Source organism: Pseudopodoces humilis, chromosome 1, assembly GCF_049639895.1.
Source record: "Pseudopodoces humilis isolate 2021_Gansu_Grassland_sample_001 chromosome 1, ASM4963989v1, whole genome shotgun sequence".
Lineage (NCBI taxonomy): Eukaryota > Metazoa > Chordata > Aves > Passeriformes > Paridae > Pseudopodoces > Pseudopodoces humilis.
In genome coordinates, this window is record NC_142200.1 from 97846069 (window position 1) to 97873323 (window position 27255).

The 27255-nt window shown below is 35.4% G+C and overlaps 1 protein-coding gene across 16 annotated transcripts in view; it reads left to right on the forward strand.

The window, feature by feature from the left end:
* The window catches only part of LRRFIP2 (LRR binding FLII interacting protein 2), a 55608-nt gene that overhangs the window by 14846 nt on the left and 13507 nt on the right, over positions 1–27255 (forward strand). For 5 of the 16 annotated variants that reach the window (XM_014258696.2, XM_014258695.2, XM_014258694.2 and 2 more), the window contains 11 exons: positions 2476–2562; positions 3223–3273; positions 7779–7832; positions 8961–9026; positions 13489–13563; positions 14365–14412; positions 16039–16092; positions 18581–18688; positions 21020–21064; positions 21715–21828; positions 22245–22316. In XM_014258696.2, coding sequence (XP_014114171.2) covers positions 2476–2562; positions 3223–3273; positions 7779–7832; positions 8961–9026; positions 13489–13563; positions 14365–14412; positions 16039–16092; positions 18581–18688; positions 21020–21064; positions 21715–21828; positions 22245–22316 — 774 coding nt within the window. The remainder of the gene's footprint in view (positions 1–2475; positions 2563–3222; positions 3274–7778; positions 7833–8960; positions 9027–13488; positions 13564–14364; positions 14413–16038; positions 16093–18580; positions 18689–21019; positions 21065–21714; positions 21829–22244; positions 22317–27255) is intronic. The other 11 variants (XM_014258697.2, XM_088066702.1, XM_014258700.2 and 8 more) reach the window with 5 other exon arrangements.

The following is a 27255-nucleotide window of genomic DNA, read 5'->3' on the forward strand; positions in this document are numbered from 1 at the left end:
TATTGTGGCTCTACATTTTCCTTAGCAGGTATTTAAAGATTTCATGTAGCTGATGAAATTTTTTTGTTAAGGATTTGTTGGTGGTAATTTGTTTCACAACTTTTATGGGCTTTTCCAGTAAGGCAACAGAGTAAATAGCAGTACCCAGGAGGAAAACTACGTCCTTTTGAATTGCGGTTGTTTCTCTATTATTGTTAATTTTGAATTTCAATAACATAGCTATGAAGACTTGTGTGACTGCTACATCAATAGCATGAGACCTGTGTGCGAATAGATCTATTGAGCAATAAGAATTACTTGGTATTATGGCCTTTCTAATGGTACTGTAATTTGTCTCTTGCTCTGAGGTATGGTGAAGGAAGCCTGAGAACTGTCCTTTTAGTTAACTTGCCAAGTTTTTTTGTGATTGTGTGCTTTTTAGAGGAATCTAGTTGCTCAGGTTAAAAATTAATTTAATATTAAGCAATTTCTACCCTAAAAAAAATCTCTAAAAAGATAAGATTTTCTTTTTCTTCAATTTCAGGCACCCATTTCTTGACAAATATTTGAAAATTAACTTGTGTTTTGCCAGGAGTTTAGTAGATTAGAAGAAATAGATCTTCCCTTTTACTGTAGAAATTTGAAGTAAGGTTTCTGGGTGTAGGACTAGGAGAGAGTGGTGAAATGTGAATTGATTTTTACCATGAATCAGTAAACCAATTAACTTTGTATCTTTTAACAGTCAAGCTTTGCTAGAGCATGAAGGCCAAATGCATCTATCTGCTGTTTTATAGACAAAACTAAACCCAAACATATCAACACTTTGAGTCCTTTTTCTTTCTGTCCTGCATACCTGTCTATGTGACAGTTTATATGTGACAGAGCAATAATGGGCTAGAAATGGAAGTACTACCTTCTGCATGGCAATTTCCTTGCTTCACTTGTGTGTTGTCGTCAGGTAGAAAGAAGGGTAGCTTTATGCTGCATTAAAAAATGCATTATATTATGGCGGTCAGGAGTGTTGACACAACCTTGGAATTGTTTTATCTGCATGTGCAAAATACAGAAAAAATAGTCTTCATGAGTCATTTGGAGTTAAGACAAACTATTTTGAGTAATAAAGCTATAGTGAATCTGCCTTCTTTCTTGCCATTACTTTTTAAGATACTTTTGTGCCTGTACTTGAATCATAATTTGAAGTTAAACTCCCAAGTTATATCCCTATTTTGTTTTCCTGAAGCACAGTAAAATAGTTTTATAGGTTTCCAATGTTTTACAAAAACATTTGCTGTGACAGTGGAAAAAGCAGGGAAAGCCCTATCTATCCTTAATCAAAAGTTAAACTCCATTGGATTTTACATTTTAAGAACTTCTATAATTGATTGGTTGTTAGGAGTTCTGAATTTTTAGCTGCTGCTGATTCTCCAATGCTTTTAATTAACATTACATGGACAGCTGGAATCTTTGGTGGAAAACCTGACTTCAGTGGTTTAATATTTAAAGAATTTGAGAGAATTTTTGTCAACTCATTATTCAGACATGAAAAAAACTGAGCTTGTGCTTTTCTCAAACTTTAGCTATATTTAAATATTCCAGATTTTTTTTCCAAATATTGAGGCAAAATTTATTCCCTCATATTCCCAGGGCTTTTGAATACCTTTATCGATGACACTGTCAGTGTGATTGAGTGTACCCTCATCAAGTTTGCAGATATGTGAAGCAGAGAGGTTCAGTTGGCACAACAGGAGGATGGGATGCTATCCAGAGCCACCTGGACAAACTTGGGCCCATGAGAACCTATTGAAGTTCAGCAAGTCCAAGTGTGTCGTACTGCACGTCAGTCAGGGCAATCTCAGATGGGAGTCTAGACTGGGAGAAGAACTTGTTGATGGCCACAATCAACTCAGATTTGCTTGGAGGACTGGAGCACCTCACCTATGAAGAGAGGCTGAGAGAGTTGGGGTTGTTTGGCCTGGAGAAGAGGAGGATTTGGGGAACCTCACTGTGACCTTCCAGTGACTTTTTTACACAGGCAGATGGTGTTAGGACATAGGGGAATATATGGTTTTAAACAAAAAGAGAGTAGGTTTAGATTAGATGTTAGGAGGAAATTCTTACTAGGGGAGTGGTGAGGCACTGGAACAGGTTGGCTAGAGAAACTGTGGATGTCCCATTCCTGTAACTGTTCAAAGCTGGATTGGATGGGGCACTGAGTGAACTGGTTTAGTTGACAGCACCTGATCTGGGTGTTGGAGTAGATGATCTTTACGATCCCTTCACACCCAAGCCATTCTATGACTTTTTTAATGAACATCTAATTCTTTCAACGAGCAATGCTATCTTTAAAGAGTTAGGTACATACTCTTTTTGAAATTTCATTCTTTATTTCTTCTGTATTATGATATTAAAATCTTAATGTGTACTTGTGAAGAGATTGAGTACTTGAACTATTATTCAAAAAACTTTTTTTAAACTTTATTTTCCATCTGCTTGTAGGCAGAAGCCAGACTTGCAGCAAAACGGGCAGCTCGAGCAGAAGCAAGAGATATACGTATGAGAGAACTGGAGCGACAGCAAAAAGAGGTAATGTAACTCACCAGGAATTATGGCAAACCTTTACAAAAATTCATAATGTACTTTATTTCTGCCTTTCCATAAGATTTCATCTTTTACTGTAATTCAGTTTTGTGAAAGCATTTTCAGCCTTAGAATTGGATTATACTGAAAGGATTCTCATTAAATACCTGTTGTCAAGATCTTTATTTTGAAAAAAATATTAAAATGGGGTAATACTTACACATACAGCTGTGTGTTGCTCCACACATTTCTCCTAAAAAGTTGGCATTTCTTGAGAAGAAAAATTCTAGAAACTAGGTTTTCAGCAGTCTGGTTAGTCCATAGTTTTTGCATTTAATTCAGATTTTGCATGTCAAGCATTGAGAATTTATTACTTATCATGATTATACTCAAATCCATGTAATGCTTATACTTGGTTGCTATGGGGTTTTTTTTTCTGTGGTAATAAGCAAAATATGCAAAACATTTTTTGCCTCAATTTTATATGGTTCTCATTGTGACACAGTTTCAGTTTTTGAACTGCTGTAGATACCTGCTATTATTCTGAAGATTACATGGTAATTAATGTAGAGCTATCTGAGTTGTAAATTTAATAATCCAATCTTGTGTGGTGACTATAATTTATACAGTAAATATTTTGTTCGGTTTTCTTTTTACATTCTGTAGTTTTCTCAGCATTCATATGATAGAAAATGGGCTCATATCCAGAAATGGATGGTAGGCTAAAATCACCTGTTTTGCATGGTTTTGCCGCTCAGAGAACTAACATAGGATTTTGGAAGAAGTAATTTACTAATGGTTTGCTGTGTGTCATTTCAAAGTGTTATGTATAAAATATATATTTATATATATATATACACACATATATGTGACTATAAACTATGTATGTATGTGGTTTGGTTTGTACATGGTCTAACCTCCCCTCCCCTGACTCCCTGTTCCCTTGAGTCCTGTCACAGAAGAGATCAGTCCCTGCGTCTCTACTTCCCCTTGTGAGGATGTTGAGTACTACAATGAGGAGTCCCCTCAGTCTCCTCCAGGCTGGACAGGCTGACCTCAGCTGCTCCTCATTCAGCTTCCCCTCCAGCCCCTTCACCATCTTGGTTGCCCTTTTGGCATTCTCTAATAGTTTTGTATCTTTCTCATATTGTGGCACCCAAAGCTGCCCTCAGCAGTGGAGATGAGGCTGCAGCAGTGCTGAGCAGAGGGGACAGTCCCCTCCCTTGCCCAGCTGGCAGTGCTGTGCCTGATGCTCCCCAGCACATGAGTGACCCTCCTGGCTGTGCGGGCACTGCTGACTCACATTCAACTTTCTGTCGACCAGGACCCCCAGGTCCCTTTCCATGGTGCTGCTCTCCAGTGTCTTGTTCCCCAGTCTGTCTGTACATCCAGGGTTGACCCATGCCAGGTGCAGAATCCGGTACTTGGCCTTGTTAAACTTCATATGTGTTGGAAGTTGGGATTTGTTCCATTTTTTTTCTTAGGGATTTTCTCTCCTGTTTGTTGCCTAAGAGAGCAATGGATACTTGAAAGTAACAAAGGATGTGGCCAAGATGGGGGAAGGGTGCAGCTGGCTGCAGTCTCTTAGCCTGGGGGGCTTTCTCTTGGGGAATGTAGAGATACCGTGAGTTTGGCTGGGGGGTGAGGGGCTGGGCTTGTCCCTTGCTCGCTCTCAGGATTGGAGGGGAGACAGTGGGGCTGCTGCTACAGGGAGAATTCGCTGTCAATGCAGACTTGTCATGCAATGCTTTTCTTTACCATGGGTGAGCATTTGCTCATAAGAGCAGCTGTTGAACTGGACCTTTTCAACACCCAATCTCAGTGGAAAGGACCCTCACCACCTGCTTGGGTGCTGAAGGGGAAAAACCCAGGATTCTGACTTCCACCACCCTCTGGAGGGAGCATCTTCCAGGTCCTTGCTTGCAGCTGCTTGCAGAAGGCCATCTGCAGCTGCCCAGTGCTGCTGCTTTGGGCTTTTGGGTACACTTTAAATATGCCCACCAGGATACCCTGCGGCTCCTGGCTCCTCACACAGCTCTGGAGTTTTTGCTACACTTTTTACCACCCCAGGTGTGCTTGCCTGTGCTGTTACAGCATGCTGCTCTGAGGTTCCTGCTGTGCCCCATTTTGCTGGAAGGGCACTGGGACCGGCTGCCTGCCGTGAGTTTGTGTGTTTGAAGCCCCGCTCTGTCTCTCCCGCCGGCAGCGTGGTCATTGCCCGTGTGGGGAGAGGCGGCTGGGCCCGCGCCACAGCGCCCCCTGCCGGCGCGGGGGAATCATCGCACCCGCCTTGCCTGGCTGGGAGCCACCAGCGCCCCCTGCCGGCTGTGCCCGGAACTGCACTGGAGGGGAAAGTGCCTGCGGCCCAGAGAAGGCGTCACTGGGCTTGTGCTGCTGCTCCTTCTGCTGCCCTTGTGGCTGTTTGTCTGCCTTGTTTAATGTGTGCATATATACATATATAGAAATATACACAGTAAAGAACTGTTATTCTTTTTACCATATCTTTGGCTGACAGCCCTGTAATGTCAAAGTTATAATAATTTTGAGGGAAGGGGTTCACATTTTCCATTCCAAGGGAGGGTCCTGCTTTCCTTGGAAGGCATCTGTCTTTCAAACCAAGACACTGTGGTTGGTGCTCGCCCATCTCTGATTTACCAAGGTCTTGCTGTGGGGCCTCCCTGCCCTCGAGCTCCTCCCATCTTGTATCATTGACAAACTTCCTGTTCCTTGAGTTCTGCATCCAAGCCATTTATGAGGGGACTTGGGCCTAAGATGAGGCTGTGGAACCCTACCAGTGACCTGATGCCAGTCTAATGTCACCCCATTCATTACAACCCTTTCCCAGCCTGTGAGCCAGCTGTTCATTCATTGCATAACATGGTTTCCAGCTGTGTGCAGTCCACTTTGTCTAGGAAAATCCTGTGAGAGATGGTATCCAAAGCTTTGCTGAAGTCAAAAAGGATACAATCTACTGACTGTTCTAGGTCACCTAGGTAGATTATCCTGTTGTATAACTAAATTTGGTTTGACAAGCAGGAGTTTTCCCCTCATGAAGCCATACTGGCTGTGACCAATGACTGAGTTGTCTCCCAGTTGTTTTTCAGTACCTCCTAAAATAGGATTTTCCATGATACTACCCAGCACTAGACTGAGACTGACTTAATTGCAATGTTTCTTTAGAGGATGCCTTTCACAAACTTCATGTGCCTCTTAAAAGGGTATATCGGAGATGTCAGGAGTTTTACTGGCTTTTAGGGAAGTGTTCACTGTGGAAATCTTTTGAATCCCCAAGATTTAAGTAATACAAGCTGAGACTAGCCATCATTTCAAATAGTTAAAACTACAATGGCAGTTGATCTCTGTTGTGAAGTCCAAGGACTGCCATTAGAATTTTATTTGCAAAGCTGTATTGACTCATTATTGTCTCTTTTCCTACCTGATATTTGTGTATACGTTACTTCTTGTGTTCTCAAGACCAACATTATTTTCTGTATTTCTTGGCAGAATGTACCTTTGAAAGCTTTTTGTTTGAGATCAAGGGTTTACAAAATGTGGAACATAGGTTGTATTTGTGAGGAATCTCACTCAAAATTAATGCTGCTCAACTGAATGCCACCTTCTTTTGGAGTCCTAAGAGGTACATCTGCTGCAGGAGATTTCTGAACAGATGTGCACTCCTTTCCTGGTCTGGGAGATGTAACCTCTGTATTGGATAACATGCGTAATTCCAACTTGAATTTTTAGAAATCAAGGTTTATAGATACCAGCAGCAGCTATCTGTTTGCAATACAAACATTATGTAGTACATAATCCTTTGACCTGAATATGCTGAACACTTAACACAGACTTTCTATTTCCTGATGGAATGTCAGGAAGAGACTTGTTACCCACTAATTGAGAGGAATCTTATGTAAGTAGCAAACTCTCTTCTTGCCTGCTGCAGATGTTACTAAGAGGTACTTGTCCATTTAGACCAGAGATACAAAAAATAGTTAAAATTGGAAATGATCTAACTATATTGTGTTGCAAAGTTAAATTGCATGAACATTCATTTTAGCCCTCAAAACAAACAGCATAGAGAGGAAGACTAAAATGTCATTATGAAATGAGCCCACCTTCCCTCCATGGCAGTTGTCTGGCAGAGACAACTTTAAATAGGCCTATTGAATACTGAATAGTCGTAAAATAGTTTTAAACAAATTCATGTATCCAGTGAAAATGCAGATGATAACCATGTTACCATAAGCAATATGAAAGCTGGTTTTAGCCTTTAGATACCCATCTATGATCTGGAGGCAAAGCCTGTAATTCTATAAATAACTGGCTTACAATCTTTAGAATAGTTCATCATATTGAAAACTGTAGGAAATAAGTAAGTTAAGAAAGAACTCCTACTTTTAGAACTGTGTTGCAGCCTCCAGATAGGATAGTTTTAAAATTAAGGTTATTCTTAATATGTTTTCATACTGTAACAATTTGAGATGCTTATGACATGTGAAATATGTTTTAATTTTAAATTTGTTGTGGTTTTTGTCTTGCTTCTTCTCACGTATTTTCTTGTGTGATCCAAAATGAACATTCTTTCATCTTTCAAGAGAACAAAAGATATTAAGGTGCTTAGCTAGTTGTCATCACTCAGATATTATGAGTTGGGTTTATTATTTTCACTGTCACTGTAGAGAAAAACTAGCTGTAGAACTTAAAAAGAATCAATTTGCTGTAAGAAGCTTTGTCCCTCTAATAGAGAAGAAAACGCAAAATACGTATGAGGCAACTGAGAGTAATAATTTCTATTATGGCTAAAATAACTTTGTAAATTACTTAAAATCTGAATGCAGTAATTATATGGTACATTTCTTACTAGTGTACTTGTAATTTTGTAAAGCTCTCTATTTTTCCTTTAATTTCTTAATTTAAACAATTCTATGCCTTTTTCCTGCATTAATATATTAATCATAAGAAAGACTGACTACTGAGCACTAATTATTAATTGTATTAACCTGCCTTATTTGCAACTTCTAATGTAATATCTTGTGATACTTGCCCAAATCAGGTGAAATGAGCTTTTCTGGCTTGAATGAGTTTACTTGCCACCATGGATTATTCAAAATGACACATAGCATTAAAAGTGCTAACAGCATGTTGCTCACTTTGGCTTCCTGGTATTGTGTCAGGATTTTTTTTCTTCTTTATGAGATAACTCTGCATTTCTTTTTTCTCAGGAAGATGCAGAGAGGGCCAGATACTCTCAGCAGTCCAGTCGACATTCACATTTGGTTTGTGTTCAAACTGTATACTTTTTCTTTTTGGTCATGGCCTTCAGAAACCAAATCAAAATTAAAAAAGCTTTGGGGTCTGGTTTCTTTTTCTAATGGAGAGGATGAAGCTTCAAGTCTCCTAAGTATTTACTGTTTTAGTAATTTTAAGTCACTTCCAGTGTTTAAGTTCATCTGGTATTTTATTTCCATCAGTCTTAAAAAGGTAGTTTATTTTAATATATTTCGATCTTCCAGTCTTTTCTTGCACTTTGAATATTACTGTTTTTCTGTAGTATTTGTGAAAGAAAAAGTATCATTACATTAAGATATAATTTGATGGAGAGTTTGGTATGATGCAAGATTCTCTTTCTTTGAGAAGGTGGGAATATATTATTCATTAACGGCAAAAAATTTAGCCAAATTATGTAAGATATCCCAAAGACTGCTAACAGAAATATTTATTGTAAAGGCTCTTTTTATATCATCCTTCGGTGATATATATATTGCTAAAGATTGGTTTTATTGAGGTTATGTTAACATTTTCCTGGTCTTGGATCTGCCTAGAAATCAGCTGGTCATTGATTGGGTGTATAGGGCAGGAAAAGGACAAATTGCTAAAATAAAATGGTTGGTTTTATATATTTTGGAAGTTGGAATGAGCTGTTTCTTTGCATGACTTTAAAAAAAGGTGATTGCCACTTGCTAAGAGGTCTTTGCAATTAAATGTAGTTTTTGATTAACTGAATTTTGTGTAGTGTCATGCAAGTCCTAGTGTTGGAGTGTTTCTGCAATTAGCTGCACAGGTATTTTTACCAAATAATTTTGAACAGTAAATGCTTTATCAAGAAAATATGTAAAATATGCTATGTGTAGCTCTTAGAAACTTGGTATAGATTTGCTCAGATCTGCTCTTCTCTTGGCTGACATATCAAATATGCTAAGATGAGGATTAAGTAATCAGCTGTTGTCTAAACAAGAGGGTTAAGAGGGTTTGAATTGGGCAGATAACTAAGCTCTTTTTTGGGACTTACTTAGTATTTCTTTGACTGCCTTGGTTATTTTTTTTGTCATTCAGTGAAGAGTAATAGAATTAAATTTAAAAAATTATTTCATATCTTGATATGTTTTTATAACTTTGTTCTCAAGAGTTTCCCAGACGTCAGTGCATCTCACAGGAACAGAGCAAGTACCTCCAAAAGGAGAGATCTTGGGGTGTGTAACCTGGAATGAGCATGCTTTTTATTTAGAATGTGATGAGTTCACATTGTAACATTTTCTGTGTCTACTTACCAAAGCAGTAGTTTGCTTAAAGCATGCTTAAAGAAAATGGCATTAATAGAACTGCTGCAATGATTGATGTAATCGTGTACTTTGTGATAGCAAATGTGAGCGCTGAAACAAAGTGCTAAGTGAAGTTATCTTCAAGACAGAACACTTACAGGTGTAAAGTGAATTCATCTCTTCAGTCCCTCTCTCCCAGTGTCCCCAGTAGAGAAGTAAAATACCATGGAAAAAGGTTGTCCATCAGCCTTGATAGGTACAAACACATTTTTGAAAGTTACAACAGGAAACATTTTTCTCTTCTGTGATTTTAGAAAAACAGACAAGGCTGAAATACAGAAATTTTGCCTTTTCAGTAATGTATTTCTGTATATCTAGTAAGGTCTAGTAAGTAAGGGCCTTACTATATAGTAAGGTATTTCTGTATGTTTGTGGTATTCCTAGTTTAGTCAAGTTAAACATTTTTTAGTCGACAGTTAAACTGTTAAGTATCAGGATGATAAGTGTCTGAGTGATCTGTCTTCATTCTCCGATAGCAAGGTTGCTTATCGGAGGTAATAATTAAAGACAAAAAGTGTTTTAAAAAATAAATAGTTGTGTTGATTAAAACTGGTAGTGACCTATGGGTCCTGTGGGTGATATCTTTAGTATCACAAAAAGGGACCATAGTCTCTAAATTACATCTACAATATTAAAATATCATTTAATATACTGTTAATATTGGATATATTTGAACGATTGAGATAATATAAATACAGTATGAAATAATATTGGTTAAATCTGGGCTACATTAACTTTTAAACAAATATAAAATCTAAATCCAGGAAATTTCTGGTGTTAATTTGATGTCTAGAAGAAATTTGCAGATGTAACAATAGACAAAAATATTTTTTCTTGCAATCCTCTCATTACCCCTCATTTTGAAAATTACACTGGGCAATACTGCAGCATGCTACTTCTATATAATGCAATATTTTCAAGATACCTTCAGTTTCTTTTTTCTATTTTGTTGCAAGTAGGCTTAGGTTGATATTAAATTATGTTTTGTATTGTGCATTACCTACAGTCAAAATACCTGTGAAATTTTTTAATTAACTGGAAAAAAACAAGCTCGCTATGCAAATTTAAGGTTTCTAAGTTGAAAAAAAAAGTATAAACTTCACAAATTTTGCTGTTACTGAGTGACAAGAAACATGGGACACTGGCTAAACTATTATTACCAAGCTTTTATTATCAGTTTTTATTAGTATTCATAAGAGATGCCAAGTCTGGTAGACTCCCATTCTCTTCACACACATCTGGCCCTTTCATCATGCTGTTCCTTCTTTTTCACACACTTACTCCTCCCAAAAACACTTAATTCCTCTATCCCCATCTTTAATTTCTCCCTGATTGCAAAATTTTTTATTTTTTATTTCCCCTTCCACCTGTAAAGTCTTTCATGCTCTGTTCGCTGTAGGCAGTGACCTTCCTGAGCCTGTAAGGTGCCCTGAAGGTCATTGCATCATGATGAGCACAGCTCAACCAAGAGGCTGATGATCCTGTAGACTGCTTTTCCTGTGTGGAGATGAGCCTTTTTTGGTACGGAGCCTTGTAAACGCTGTCTCAGTTTAATGAAATCTACCATATGAGCTTGGCTTAATTATTATAAAATTCTGTTACTAAAATCACATGAAATATTTCACATAGGGTAGTGCTGTCCAAAATTATGTCACTTTTCATAAACTGGGATGCTGTTGAGGAAAAGGATTAGTTTTATTAAGTGGTCCAGCCTCAGAAAGCACTTTAGATCTGAATAAATGGATATTCCTTCATGTTTAAATTTTCATAATCAGTGGAATATGTTTTATTGTGGTTTTCCTGTAAGTTTTTTTAGTCATTCTTTGAAAAAAAAGTTTAACTTTTTTAACTGTTGTGATTTTCACTTTATTTAATTTTCTTTAATATGACAACACTAAGGATAGATCTGCAAGATATTTGGTCCCTGTATGTTAATACTTTGCATGTCTTAGAGTGAAGACTGTTTTGTGGTTCGTTTCTAAGGTGTAATGGTACTAACTAGTGACTTCAAATTCTTGACTTTAAAAAGTATATAATTGTACTATCATATGTTCAGACCTAGAATAGTTTTGTAATTCTAACACTTTCTGTAGACTATAGGTATAATTTTTTTTCAGGGAGAAGACAACTGTCTTACAGTGAGCACTTTCTAGTATTTAGTTATTTCTAAACATTGTGGTAAAGTGACATACAGATTAGACTTGGAGGACATCCTTAGGGGAAAAAGTGTGTATGCCTCTATTTGTATTCTCCATTGCTACATAGAAAATTTAATTTAATCTAATGGAAAGCTATTTCAGTCCAGAAAAAAAGCAGCTGGTTTGTATATCTTTACTTAAAAGACTTTGATATTTTTATGAAGTGTTAGTAAATTGCATGACATTTTCAGTGGTATTATGCCACATAAAATCTGTGTGTTTCTTAAGAAAAGGCAAGCATCAAGTATCAACAAAAGGAATTAAGCAGCTTAAAAAGATGTGTTTTTTTAAACAGCAATGTTATCTGAATTAGCTAGCAGATAGGCAAACACAATATAGTGCTTAAATTAGTTTGTACTGTTGAGCTTCTTTAGTTTGTTTATTGGTTTAAATTTTTTTTGTGAAATGGGAGCACTAGCTTTAAGCCAAGCCTATGTTAATGAGAGAATAGGGTTGATTATAGTTTCGCTTCACTATAGTGATAGAAGCATGGCCAATTTTTTTTCTAATTATGTAGTTAGAATTTCCTGGGTTTTTTTCTGTTTTAGGTGATAAAATCCTTAAATTATTATGTCTGTCTTCTTTATATTTTAAGATTGAAGATGCTTTAATGTAGTAGTATTAATACTCTGAATTTTATTCTTAGAGTTATGCTTACAATGAATCTCCAAGTTGAAAGGGGAAAGCTCTTTATTCCCATAAACGTTTATTGGTTAGTTTTCTAGTATAATATTCATTATAAATGTACAAAGTGTCATGGATAAATTTTCTAGCTTCCTGATATTTGCATAAATGTTTTTAGGAAAAAAGAAAGCTCATATTTCAATTCTGACCTCAATTTGTGTTTGAAACTGTGTTCGTATCAGTTCAATACCATCAATGTGATCAGATTAATAGAACTCTTGTTCTGCTGAAGGCCTGGAAAAGGTTCTTGGAACTGTTTGAAGGTGGCACTTCTCTGGATTAAAGTTTATTCAGTCAGGATGGAGATACATATTTTACTGTTCCCACTTTGGCCCCTATCAGATAGTTAGTTAGAAACATTTTGAATGTAGATGTACAGCAGATTGAATTTGCCGCAGACCTTGATGTTAATCCAGTGATATATTGAGAAGAGCATGGGGATTATTTTGATTGTGCAGAAACTATTCCAGAAAGTTTGGTGCTTAACAAGGGAATATAGTGTCAATAAATTAAACATTTTGGACGTAATTTTTCATAGAGTTTTTGGTACTGGTGAATTAGCAATTGCGTTTGGGGCTTGCCCCTGTCAGAACAGCAGTGGATGTTTGTGTTGAGACTAGGCTGAAGTAATTTTGTATTTACTTAATGTATTACAGCGTTTCCCCATGTGTTTTTGAAGTGCTGTTTTCCTGTTCCGTTAGTTCCTAAACAAATGAGTAATAAGAATATTTATTCTTTTTGTTGCCTATTGAGATAAGAAGTGCTGTATTCTGCAGCCACTACTTTTTTCCATGTTTCTATCTGTCTGGTTTTTCTTTCTTGTATGTGTGCATCAGTTTTTTGCCTCACATGTGCATATATATGCAATTTGTGTAGCAAGTGTCAAAACCCAAGAGAAATAAGCCAAAATATAATTTGTAGACTTCCAGTATGCATACTCGGTGTATAAAATAGTGGTAGGGTACAGGCTATGCTGCTATCACATAAACATCAAGCCCAAATTCAATTATTAGGGATTTCTGTCCTTCTCTCTCCCCAAAATGTTTTGATTCATGATGGTATCTAATGAAAAGAAGATAAAAGTAAACAATTGTACTAATTATTAGCAAGACTTGTAAACTATAGTTTTTATGTATTTCTTGCTGCTCTTGTCAAGCTTTTGGAGTTTTCTTATTTATTATGGAGGAAAAATACCAAAACTATTTATTATTTTGTTTGAGCATGACATTAGAAATACGATAATGCTGATATACAGAGTACATAGTAGTTTGGGGGCTTTTTGCTTAATGAAGCTACATGGATTTGGGGTTAGCAGTAGGGAAAACTTTACAGCATACTGCATGAGTTCTAGGCTTGGGAAACACTTGGGCAATGTTAAGATAAAACTTTTGTTTCCAAGATCTAGAGATGCAATATTTATTTTCTCTCTTCTTTTCTTTCTCACCCCTCAGAGTGGAATTCACTGTGATCAAAGAAATTATAGCAGGCTTGGATATAGTAAACCAGTTCCTTCCTACCATGTTTGGGTCTGTCTCCTGTTTCTATATTAATTTAATTATTTATAAAAAATACATATATGTGGTTTTTCTTACTTATGCCTTATGATGCTAATCATATGATGCTTATCTCTCTATGAAACTTGCAATCATTACAGTTTACAACTGTTACGGTGGTAACAGTTGTATTTTTTGCTTGTAAGGGTTGTGTTTTATAGGATTTATGTATAACATGCAGGTTACTTTGTTCCTTTGTGCATGTGAGGTTTTAAATTTAAAATAAGTTCTGTTTCATTATTCTGTATGATATACAGAAACCAGCCAGCAGCTGTGACAGTTGCTATTTCAAATTCCTGACTTCTAATACCAAAAAAAAAAGTCTTAAATGTTTAGCACCATTGCGATACTTTTTTTCCATCTTAATATAAATGATAAAACACTGATATATCAGTGATGATAAAAGAAAGATGAGTAATATCTTTCAGTACCTGCAGCTGTGGTCATGGCCAGGTTTAAATAACTAGCTAGAGGAAACTGACATGTTATTTGAGAACTACTTAATTTTTTCACTCTTTTCTGCACTACTTGCAAAACTTGCAAAAATACTAGATTGGTTTAATAATGTTTCAATTTATTTCAAAGATAGCGGGTTTCCTGGAGACTCTTTCACTCTAAAGTTTCTATCTACTGTAGATAGATAAAAGTTTAGTATTTAAATCTTTAGGACTTTTGTGGAATATAGAACATAATAAAATATTTATAATAATGAATAAAAGAAAATTATTTATGCAGAAAAAGTATTTCTGACTTGTTCTGTTCTTCACATTATAGTCGTCTTCTCTATACAGCGATCCAGTGGCACCAACTAGAAGTTACAGGGTTAGTACAATGTAAAATAATATCATATCTTTAGATGTTTGAATGGCCCAGTGTAAATAAAAAATTACACTTTTCTTCATAGGTGACTTCTTTAAACACTGGTTTGATAAGACGTATCCGTTTCTTTTGTAAGCACTGTTTGCATGGTTGCCTTAAATTTGTATTGTATGGCCATGAGGCTTGACAGTGTTATGTGTGCATTTTTTGGATATTTTTAGAGTTGCATTTTTTGTGTGTCATTTTATGGAGGTATTCAGTTTAATTTTCTTAGCATTGTGAAATTGGCTCTTTAAAGTATTTTAGTAGTTGGTATTTTGCTGCTCTTTTTACAGATGAGCATAAAGTTGGTGAATGCAGCAATGACATTGAAGAACACAGGGGTTAGAGCAAGTTAATTCAAGCATACTAAAATAACTGCATGTGTAATACTAAAGAAAGTATTTTAAAAAGTTGAGCATTTGGATGGAAATCAGGAGATCACTGAAGTTTGTGGTAAATACACCTTGAATACTTTTAAATAGGATGCCATATTTAAATTTAATAAACATAAAAAAATGCAATAGCATGAAATCTTAATCTGCATCTTTACAAAATAAAGAGTAGCTGGTAGTGCCATAAGAATGGCCAATAGAGCTCTACAAAAATTTTTCTTTAAACAGTGACATGAACATCTGAAACTTTATGCCTTTTGCTGTTATAGTAGTTCAAATCCATCTTACACTGCCATTTAGAGACATGCTAAACCTGTGTAAAAGATCATAAAATATTATGTAGTATTTTTAATGAGTGAGATTTTCTTTTGCACTTTGCAAACAGATGATTTAGCTTTTTTGGCTTTGTGCATGTTCTCAAGAAAACATTAGATGATTCAGTGAGAGAACAAGACTTTAAAGACTGTTATTACATATAACTGTGATATACATATGATTCTAATTTCTGCTAGAGGTTTCTTCATAGGGAAGGGCAAAGCAGCATGAAATGGTAATTTTTTTTTCTTTTAAAGTTGTGTTTCTCAGAGCTACTTTTATTATTCATTGCTTAAATAGATTTCAGCCTTGCACCTTTAAACATAGCTCTTTGAGGAGAGCGTGCATGGGTGAGTGTAAAACAAAGCCACCAAGTGTACAATATAGCTTCAGTTCCCAGGGTGTTAAAACTTCTTCAGGTTTCAGAGCAGTTAAAAACAAATAGCAATTTAAATGTTTAATTATGCAAATAGTTAGGTTTTTTTTAACTATTTGGCTGTTTTTCTAGGGAATTCTTAGTGATGCATGGAAATAGACATGCCTAGTAGTAAATAATAAATGCTGCCGAGAATCTTTAAATTCTTTTTTTTACACAAAAAGTATGCTACTAACTGGAAACATGTAGATGGGATAAGGGAGTACATGACTGTGCATAAGAATTGCAGTGTATGAGTGTGGCATGATAATGGCTGAGACTGGATGTATGTGGTACTTCATTCCTTCTTTCTCAGGCCTCGTTGTGTGGTCATGGATGACATAACTCAAATAATTCTTGCACTCTTAGTGTAATAGGCATTTGGTTGTTTCTTTAATTATCTTTGTTTTCTGCAGACAAAAATCTATGAAAGTTGTGAAAATGTTCTTCATAACTTTTCTTTAGCCATCTGAATACAGTTATTCTTCAAGAGCAAGCTCAGTTCGAAGTAGTCCTGTGGTGAGCATTCCTATGCACGATTTGCTGAATGCTTTGATATTAACACATCAGCAGATATGAGTATGTCCACTTGGGATTGTTTTACTGACACACACACAGATTTGATTTTTCCATTCCACACAAGAAGTTTTGACTTGTCAGTGATGTGATTTTTAGCAAGATGTACATTTTTAGCAGTAAGACAGTAAACTGTAGAAGGAATTTGTTTTTCTAAATATCTTTTTAATGTTTGTAATAAACAACTAGTAACTGAAGTATACATCATTGGGGTTAGCACCCTATATCATACATGGGGCAAGCACATGAAACATACTATAGTGTATGTGGAAAAGTCTTTCTTTTGGGGAAGAGGATTAATGGAAACTGTTGTATCATGCAGTAAAAAGTTTGCTCATTTTTATGGTAACCAGTATCCAAAATGAGATAAATTTGTTCTTGGTCTGTATTGCATTGGAAGTGTCATTCTAAAATCGGCTTTTGTGCTGCAAAGTGATTTTAATGAGCTTTATTTTGCTTCTGCCGCAGAACAATTGTCTAAGTTTCATTGATACAGCTGCTCATTTGTCACGCTACACAAAACAAACAAGTGGTCAGTGTTCTAGGATGAGCTAAATTGAAATGTTCTGTCCTTTTGTAAATTTCTCACATATTAAGTGTTATAGGTACTAAACAAATAAAACCAGAAACAAATGTTTTTAGCTACAAGAAATATCAGAGTGAATTTTTAGAGGATATAGGATATAGGTCATTTTGCTGTTGCTTTATGAAGTTTCAAAACCTAACATACCTAACAGATATTGACATACATATGTGTGGTCTCTTGCACTGTGGAAACTCGTCTCTTTAGTTTTTCTTAACACTGAGATTAATTTCTTAGAAGTATATACTTTCAGATGTATAGGAATAAATGTATATATCAGATCTTGCTATGTATATGTTATACCAATAATGCCAAGGTACGTTCACTCACACTAGTGAATGCTTAATAGAATTCAAAGTATTTGTTTAATGACATAATCCTGAAAAGCAGATGAAATAAAAATCTTATGAATAATTTAACATTCATTTCCTACTGTTTCTGTGGCTTGTATTTTGGTTTTGCTCTGGATAATGCATTTGAAGTCAGTTTAGGAATTCAAAAGAGCAAGCAAGTAGGAAAGATGGAAAAGACAGAACTTGTGGGAAACTGTATGATGCTTCTCCATTTTAGAATGTATCAATTTTGATGAACCCATTGGGAAAGGTACTAGGTGTACAAAAAGTATAGAAGGAGAGACATCAAAGTTTATCAGGTATATGGACTTCTCAACAGCAAAGTGGATTTTGAATGAAAGACCAGTTTTGTAACAAATTGTGGCTCGAGTTGTTTGTTCTTTTGCTGTAATCATAAAAAATATGAAGAATTCTCTTCAGTACCTTTATATTTCGTGAAATGGAAGTGCATAGGAAAGTTTAGCCAAATTTCCAACTGTCAAAATATACCTGCCTAGCTACATTTAATGAAGATTAAGATACTATTTTAAATATAGATGTAGCTGGAAAATAGCTGGAAAATTTGTTGTCAGAGAATAGAACATAACATAGCAGTGACAACAAATACAAATTCTGTAGTCCTAAAACAGCATCATCTGAGCCAGGTGTTCATCAGTAAACGAGTTTCTGTATACCAGTTATATATATAACTTTTATCCATCTCACTATCTTTTGATCAGAATGAGGCTAGACATACATCAAGTATAAAGAATTTTTCTTTTTGAAATGGTGAGAACTGGATAAGGACAATATCTTTTCCAACAGTTCATATAAGAAGTTTTTCTCCTATAATCACTGTGAACGTTGTATTTAGTTTTAATTCTCTGCCTTTTGAAGTAGAATGTTATCAGTAACCTTATGATAGACCCACTCTTCCCATTAAATACTGTGTTTTACATGCCTAATGTTTCTCAGTTGAATATTTCTCGAATTTCCATGGCTGATGTCATTGCTGTAATGTGCTTAGATGTATTTTGCCTTTTTTAACAAGAAATGTATAGCACTAGCATTTTTTCCCCACCTTTTTGGTGCCTGACACACATCTTTGGGGAGTAACTGTGCCTTCTAGTGTAAGACATCTTAAATTTAGGAATGAGAAAAATCCCAGATTATAACTAGCACTGTTGGGTTTGGGTTGATTTGAAAAATGACAACAGTTGTAAAGAAAAATAATAATTTTTATTTATCATTTTATATAATCTGTCTTTTATTATCTGCAAACTTTTTTTATTTTTTTATATTTTGTGTTTGAACCTAAATTAGTACTAAATCCTTTGGTATCTGGTTGTATGTTTTTTATATTACTCTAATTGAGGAAAATGAATCAATAATAAATGTTCATTGTTTTTAGTACAATAATGGAGATTTAAGGTAGGATCTTTGGATTTTTAATAGATTTTGTTCATTCAGTGGTGTCATCTTCAGTTCTCTTTCACCTTCTCCTTATCTTTTGAAGTCCTCCGATTTTTCTGATCAAAGTGAAACTACTGCTGACTATTTTAGTCGTTCCAACCGCAGGGGAAGCATTGTTTCTGATGCAGATGATGGCCAAGTTTTGAATAGTGTGAGTGTAATGCTGTTATTTACCCTGTGGTGAATGTAGCAAAACTATGGATTTTCTTTTCATATTCTGAAAGAGTAAATACTGTAAAAGCATTCTAAATTCCTTAATTGTAAATAGGTTTATTGCGGGGTTGGGGCTTGTTTTCATGTAAAAAATGTACTGTGTGACTTTTTAAAAAGCATGCTGCTTTATTTCAAAGGAGATTTTGCTTTGAAGCTAGAAGCATGTGACAAGTGTAACACTTAACATTTTTGTGTGTGATAAGCATAACAGTATCTTACAGACCCAAACATTTTACATTCTTTTCTTAAAGAAATTAACAATGCTAGGGGTGTTTTGAGTACTTTTGGAATACTGTTACTTCGTTCAGTGTCAAAAATACTTAGAACTGTGCCCGCATTACTGCATTTTAGTGTTCCTTCATCATGTATGAGATTTTATCAGAATCCATTACTGAAGCACTCCTTGTTGGCTATGCACTTGTATGGAATCCCATGTCAATCAACAGATGGTGTTACAGTAAAATTATTGTGGTGGTTTTCCTGTGCAGCTCCCTTTAGGCAAAAAACTTTGTTTATACCAAAACTAACCACCTTCTCTTTCTTGCTGCTCTAAGTTCTAAAAATTCTTGTTACTTGCAGGCAAAACTACTGTGTTTAATAGCATGGAGAAAAAAGCAAATTTCTGTTCTTAGGTATATCTTTTGAAATAGCATTTAGGGTTAGTGCATGCAGTAGGTAGAGAGACTGAGAGCACTGTGTTTATTTAGTTGAGCAAAAGGAGTGCTATGTGGCAATGAGTGTAAGTGCTTGCTTAGGTGAGAGCCAGAGTCTTTGTAGCCTTGCCAAGCAGTGCAACAAGGGCCAGCAACCTCATGCTGCAGTTTAGGACTTCAGATGAGACTTCAAGAAGCTCCACAAGGACGTTATTGTTGCAGTCTGTCAGGTTACAGCAAGGCTGGAGAGCCTTTTTTTTCAGGAGCTGATGAGACTTTGCTAGATCAAGCCACAGCTGTCCTGGACTATTGGCCGTGATTCTGCTTTGAATGTGAGACTGAGAGCTAGAGTACTCTCACAACCACTTTCTGTGACTTTGCATTTAGATGATACTTTAATACTGTTACAGTGCTGTATAAGTTGTAATAATTCTTATTTTTTATCATCTTACATTCTCAAATCATGAGAGACTAATTATTTCTCCAGCTTAAACTTTAGTGCTTTTTTTTTCCCATAATAAAGCTGACTTCCCAGAATTAATGCTCTGCTAAAAGAAATGTGGAGACTGAGACTGGTAGTTATGCTGCCTTCTCAGTTGCTTGTGTCATCATCGTTATTTATTATTAGATGCAAAAATTGTATTTTGATTTCAGTTAGCCTAAATGTATCCTCCAGATCAACTGGATTCTTCACATGATTCTATCATCATACTGGTGACAAATATTTGCTATCTGTAATTTCAGTACATTATTGGAGGTGGTGAATTTGTCATGAAGAAGCAATGTTGGTTTTGTAGAAACTATAGGAGAAAACAGAACAATAGGAGGAAAAGGAGAAATCTTATAAAATAGTGTTTATTTCTTCTGTGATTGCAGTAGACTTCCAAAACTCTTTTCCCTGGCATAGTGCAAAACAGGTGTTCTTTGAGAAGCAAGATACGTGAGATACCGTACTAAACATGTGTGTGATCCCACCTATTTTGATTAATAGAAATGTAGAAAATGTGGACATCTACAATATAATTTTGCACTAGCAGTTTCCTAAGTAAGAAGGGAGTATGGTAGTTATTTTGCTTAGTCTTCAGTACATAAAGAAAACTTGAATTGAAATTATTTTGTAGATTGCTTTTACTTAGTACACTTTAGTTATAGGCTTTTACCTTAACCAGTTTTATTGTGATGTAATCACAGGTGACACTAAAGAGATTGAAAGTACAGATGTGTTTTCTGTTAACAAGGGCATTCACACTGCTGTCACTGACTGCCTTAAGTGTACCTGCATGAAGCTTTACATCTGTTATGCCACCAAATATTGTAGTGATTACTCTGATGAAATTTAAAATAGTAAAACATGTTTTGTTGCTCAGTACTGGTAATGACATTTTAAAAGCTTTAAAGAAAAGTTTCTGGCTTGTATTTTACAAGCAGTTATTTATTTTACAGTTGAGGTAAGAACTACATTTTTTAGGCTGAATATTGTTTTTTGTCTTGATCTATGCAAACATATGGAATTTTTTTAGTTGTTTCATTTCAAAATATTTCTGAGTCTCAACAGAAGATGCTAATTTGTTAGTCCCTTATTACAAAAGGTAATTGTGTTCCCTGTTCTCTTTCAGCTGGAAGAAAAGAGTGAAAAATCACATTCAGAAATATTTTCAAGGGTAAGAGTTTTTAATTTTAAAACTATTTGAAGTCAGTGTTCATTCACAAACTTGCAAATGTTGAAATAGTTCAAAAAGTATGAATTCTCTGTACTTTTCATAAGGGTTAGCTTGCAAAGATATTTTTAGATATACTTTTTTATTGCATTCTGCCTTTCATTTCTTGAGGAAAAAAATTATTCTTTAGTTTACTTTTGGCCAGAAATAATTTTCTATACAATTTACTTTTCATGTGAGAAATACCAGGAAAGGCTAAATTTTAGGAGGCTAAGGCTATAAAAATCCATACGGTAGATTCTCATTGTAAGCTTTCTTCTGAATACTGGATGGCAAAAATTATCATATTTAGTAATATTGTAAATGTCTACAGTATTTCAGCACTATTAGCTATCTTATGAATGTCTTCTGGACAGATGACTCAAAATTCTGATGTTCTGATACACTAAGTCATCAACGAGAAACCAACATTCTACCAAGAAGAAAAACAAGTGCTGGGAAATAATCAGTTGAAAATACTGTCTGTAAGCTAATATGAATTAAAACAAGAGAGGAAACTGTTCTGTGACTTTGAATAAATTTATGAAGAGTATTATCAAGTATACCAGAAATAACCATAAGATTCCTGATACAATGTTTTTCCCTTTTTTAAGCCCTCATCTCGCAATTCAGTAAGTGCGACTCCTTTGAGTGGCAACTCGTCTAGAAGAGGAAGTGGAGATGCAAGTAGTTTGGTGGATCCTGATGCCTCCCTCAGTGAATTACGGGTGAATTGCATTTTCAGAGAATTTGGAGCTAGTTTAAATGGGAAGATTGTTTTTTAACGTAATAATAAGAAAGTGCTATGAGGATGTAATTTTCAATCTTGAGGTATTTTTTTACTTTCTTGGTAATTTATCTTGGTATTTTTGTGCTCATAATTATGGTTTGAGTTTAGCTTATTAAGATAAGACTTTGTTTATGTCGAATTCCAAACAATTCTGTCCTATTTGAGTTGTCCTGGACTTAGTGTTGTAAACAAAACCTGAATTTCCATCAAGTTGTTGCAAATTGATTATAATTTCTGGGAATTATTGCAGGCTTCGTCATTTGATGGAAGTGCATGTAAACCTTTTAATGCTTTTTCAACTTCAATTTTTTTCCCTGTACTTCTTATGCAATGGTTCATTCCTATGTCCTGCAGGATATCTATGATCTTAAGGACCAGATACATGATGTAGAAGGGAGATACATGCAGGGACTTAAAGAATTAAAGGTATCAGGGCTCCTCCCAAGCATGCATTCTGAATGGGTGTTTTTGCATAATGAAGTTATCACCAGTTTCACTAACATATAGTGGCTTCACTAACAAATTTTTAAATTTCTTTAAAGCATGTATCTAACTTTTAATGCATGAAGAGCATCAGCTTAAAATGTACATGAGATTGAATGTTTATTATTTGATTACTGTTACAAGAGTATTAAACTTTGATGTTTTTATATATACGTATTTTCTGATAAGATGAGGTGCTCAGTTTATATTTTTAGATTTTTTTTAGCAAATAAATGGATATACAAAATAATTAATAGGTATCAAATTGGGAGCAAAGAAATGGGAGATAATTATGGCAAAAAACTTAAGAATTAGTCTTCCAAGTTTCAACAAATACTTCATATTTGAAATAAAGCAAAATCAAATAATTTTGAAAGATGTGCTGCAATTAATTTGGGCAGGTATATTGCTTGCAGGAGAAAACTAATTTTCCATGAATTCTTTGCCATTAAAAAAAAAATAAATTCACTTATGTTGGTTTATATTCCCATTATTTTCTCTAAACCACAGGTTGGTTTTTTCAGCATTAGGCTAATGAGTACTAAGGGAACTTTCCTGTCTGGCAATCCAGCATCCACTGTGGTAGTCACATTCCCACCACTCAGACTTTGACTGCTGGGAGCAAAACTCCCCAGTGAGTCACCAAGTGAGTCAATGGGTGCTGCGCTACACTGGCTACACACACCACTCTCACAAAGTCAGACCAGTTTTCCTTTCAGGCTTGGCCACAGGTTTCCCATAACAGAGTCTCAGATATCTGATTTCTCAAAGTACTCATAGCAAAGTCACACAAAACTAGCTTGAGATCAAGCTGGGTGCTGCCAAGGAGGGACCTTGAACCAAGTGGTCTGTGGGCTTTTGTATCTGTGGTCCCTGCACACCGAGGGTCTGGGATCTTCCTGCTGAGCCAGTGGCACTCATATCTCTGAGTGGCCACTTACCTGGCTGGTGCCATGGGTCCCCATGCCCTTGTTGTGCAAAGGGTCAGTGCCAGGTCACTGCTCTTGCTGGAAACTCCATCCATTTCACCCTACTGAGGGTACAGTCTGCTGTTTGCACTGCAGCACCGCTCTGAACTAACTACCTCTGCTAGGTGTAGTCTTCCACAGGAGATTTGTCTGTATTTTGACTTGTTTAAACTAGTATGTGTGCCTTTCTTTTATACATTTTCACACAATTAACAGTGCAGTAAACTTAAAATAATCATACTTTCCACTGTTTTGTATTGAAGGGAAACAGAATTCAACAAATTATGGGGCTTACAAATCTTTTCCAGGCTATTTGTTCTGTTTTTTCTGTGGTCTAATTGTGAACAGTTTCATGTAAAAGTAGAGAACTTTTCATATTTTATGTCTATATAGAGACTGAATTAAATGAATGCTTCTTGTATTAGAGCATTTTTCAGTGATGTATTTATCAGCTTCCTTGAGTTTCTTCAATTTAACAATACATTAGATGATACAGTAAGGGGAAAATAATGTAATACAAACTGTTTAGTGTAGCAAAAAATATTTCTCTTTGAAGGATAACTTTACCTCTAAAGGTAACTTTAAACCTGATAGCAATATGTTCAGATGAAGTATGTTTTTGTTTAGTTATATTTCCCTATTAAAAGCACTTCAAAGAGTAGTAGATTACAAGATTATTAGACATAGACATATGAGACACAAATTGAGTGTAATGTGAGACTGCTTCATATTTTCAGAATGGATCTCTCATACTTTTGTGTTTGCAAGCATCCCATGATTACTGTTCTGACACATGGCTAATGGATTACTATTTATTGTAATCCATTGCAGTTACCAAAGAGTAATAGTGTGCAATAGTAAGATCTTCATCTATGCTCAGCTTTCAGAATTGAACTCTATTTTATGTTGCTGCTAACACTGGATAATATGTTCCTAAGTTAGTTCACAATCCATAGAGATTCTTTGGGAACCTTTTTTTTAATTAGGAAAGTACTGCTTTTTTCTCAGCTTGTACTTGATCAGTTTTGTCTTGCGTATGTTATAGAAGAGTTACCAAGGTATCTTCATTTACACTATACATTTACACATTTACATTTATATTCATTTACACATAACACTATGTTTCAGTGTTGGAGTTTTTGTTTGTTTGGTTGGGTTTTTTCCAGTGGTGGACTAATGGGGATTTGTAATCCAAATATCTTCTGAGCTTTGTGGTTGCCGTTATGCTGCTAAAAGTGTGGGTTATACCTGGCTACAAATATACTGACTGTCAGCAGGATAAACTCTAGTGTGGCTAGTTCTGGTTTAGTAAGGTCTTCAAATCTTTTCCTGTCTCAGTTTGATTAAGTTTTGTTGCTTCTTTATATATTTCTTTGCATCAACTGGAAAGGAATTCTGTTTCTTTCCTCAGAATTTTTCTTTTATGCTGCTAACAGTGCACTGTCTTGATGATGTCTGTTGGCTTGAATCATCTTGTTCTAGCTGAGCAAGCTAATTTTTGTAGCACTTTGACTTTACTGATAAAGTTGTGGGTGGTATTTCTTCATAGCTTTAGGTTATCTGCAGACCCTTATGTATTTTCATTCCATCCCATTCCTAATACTTCATCCTTAAAAATCCTACAGTCTCCTTCAAGTGTTTCAGAAATTATTTCAAATCAAACTGGAAGACTTCATGAAACTGCTTAGAATTCTTGAACCATGAGGAATATGTGTAAACTTGAAAAGAAGACAGTTACAAAGAAGTCTTTGCAATGTTTCAGTTCTTTTAACCCAATAGAGACTTAGACATAATTTAGCTTCTCTCTCAGAAGCAGTTTTCACTCTTTAGTATCCAAATCAATCTATTCCGCTTTTGTAACTGCAGATTCACTCTCCCCTGCCATTGTTTTTTTAATTAATGATGTTCTAATACAATGTTTCAAGCCCCAACCTAGTCTTGTCTTTTAAGGCTGGAGTCCTGCAATATGTGGTGTACAGTAAGAGGCTGAAACAAGGGGCTTTGATAAGTCTTGGAGTAGTGGTTGGCAATATTGCTGCTGTTTTCAGCCCGTCTGATAGGAGGCTGTGGAGAGTAGAGGGCAGACTTCTTTGCAAGCGAAATAGGCAACAGACAAAAGTTGAGTTATAAGAGCAGAAATTCCAATTAGAACTCAAGAAAAAATTTTCACAAGGAAAGCAAACACTGATGCAGGTCCAGCAAGTTTGACCATTTGCAGTCTAGGTTTCTGGAGATACTTAAAATGGAGATGAGCTGTGAGCAGCCTGATCTTAGCTGACCCTCTTTAGTTAGGAGATTAGACCAGATGGCATTCAGAGATCTCTGCCAAACTAAATTACTACATGACCCCAGTCACCACATTCACAGAAATAATCAGATATGACTTTTTCCCTAGTTGCATTTTTTTTGGTTAAGTTTCATACCTCCCTGTAGAATTACTATAGGATTCATTAGAATCCTAGTATTTTCCTTTTTTTTTTTTTGTTCTAAACTAGATTATTCTTTGAAAGTCTTTAGGTTTGCTGTCTCTAGCATTTTGTTTCGCTAATCTTTACAATATTTGTCATATTTATAGCATAAAAAAGAAATATTTTCTCTTGTTTTAATCTTTAGAATTACTTGCCTGCCCTTACATTTATACTTTTTTTTCTTATCCTGAGTCATCTTTGCTGTTTGCTATTACTTCCTAGATGATAATGGTACTTGTCTTATACTTTCAAACTTACACTGTTTTGTGTCTTTTGATCTGTAATTATTTTTTCTGGGGTTCCAAAAAACTGTGTTTCTCCAGCAGAAAATTCCAGAATTCAGTGAATGGAATAGAAATGTATAAATACATGTGATTATGGTAAAATTATAAAAGGTAAAATACATACTCTAAGGACACCTTTGCCAGACTGGAGATTTACAACATGGAATAGTGTCTGAGGATAGGGATTTGTTTTTCACTTTCTTATCAGCCTGACCATGGCTCTGAATATTGAACTGTGACTTGGAATTTCTAAATAGAAGACATGACTATAATTCCAAAACAAAAATGACTGCATAATTTTACTGCGTAACAGATAGCGGTCTTCAGTATTTTCTTAGAAAACTTAGATTGTTGCCACCTTCTCTCAATATCTTAGTTTTAGTGTTCAGTTTTCTGTAAGCCCAAGCTTCGTGCTCTTCCTGTGCTACTGCTTCTACTGTCATAATACAGGTAATTAAAAATGGAGATAATGCTACTTTATGCCTTCAAGGAACAGATTGTGTGAAGTACAGTGAGATTTGTAGTAGGGCATAGATCTACTTCATCCAGGGATTGGCTTAATAATTCAGTTCTAAAATTAGGACTCCTAAAGTCAATTTTTATTGTTCTTAAATCACAGAATGTTAAGGTGTTGGAATAGACCTTAAAAGATCATGTAGTCCCAACACCTGTATAATGTATGTGCCTGGATTCCATAAGTGCCTGGAGTGATAGTTGTTTTAAGTATTTAAATGGTTGACATTTGTTATAGCTCTGACAAAAAAACCCAAATATTACTAAAAGCAGGATAAGACGGTAAATGGGGGAGGTTTGTGTAAGATGCTGTATAGCAAGGCACATACACCTTTAGTAGAGAACCAAGTTTGTCAATCTTTACATGCTTTTTAAAAAAAAGTTAGTAAATAAACCAAAGATAAAATACCTGTTTAAATAGCAAATCCTTACTACAGGAATAATGTGGCTATCTTAAAATTTTGAATCTAAGGTCATAGGGCACTACTTAAATAATGAGAATTATGTTAAATCTACTCTTGGAATTATTTTTGTGATCTCTTTTACTGATTTAACTGTTCATGCTCTCGGTTAGATTTGTTGCCTCATTCTGAACTGTTTTCTCATGCATGCCTTGAGAATAGTGATATTGCTGCTGGATATGTGGTAT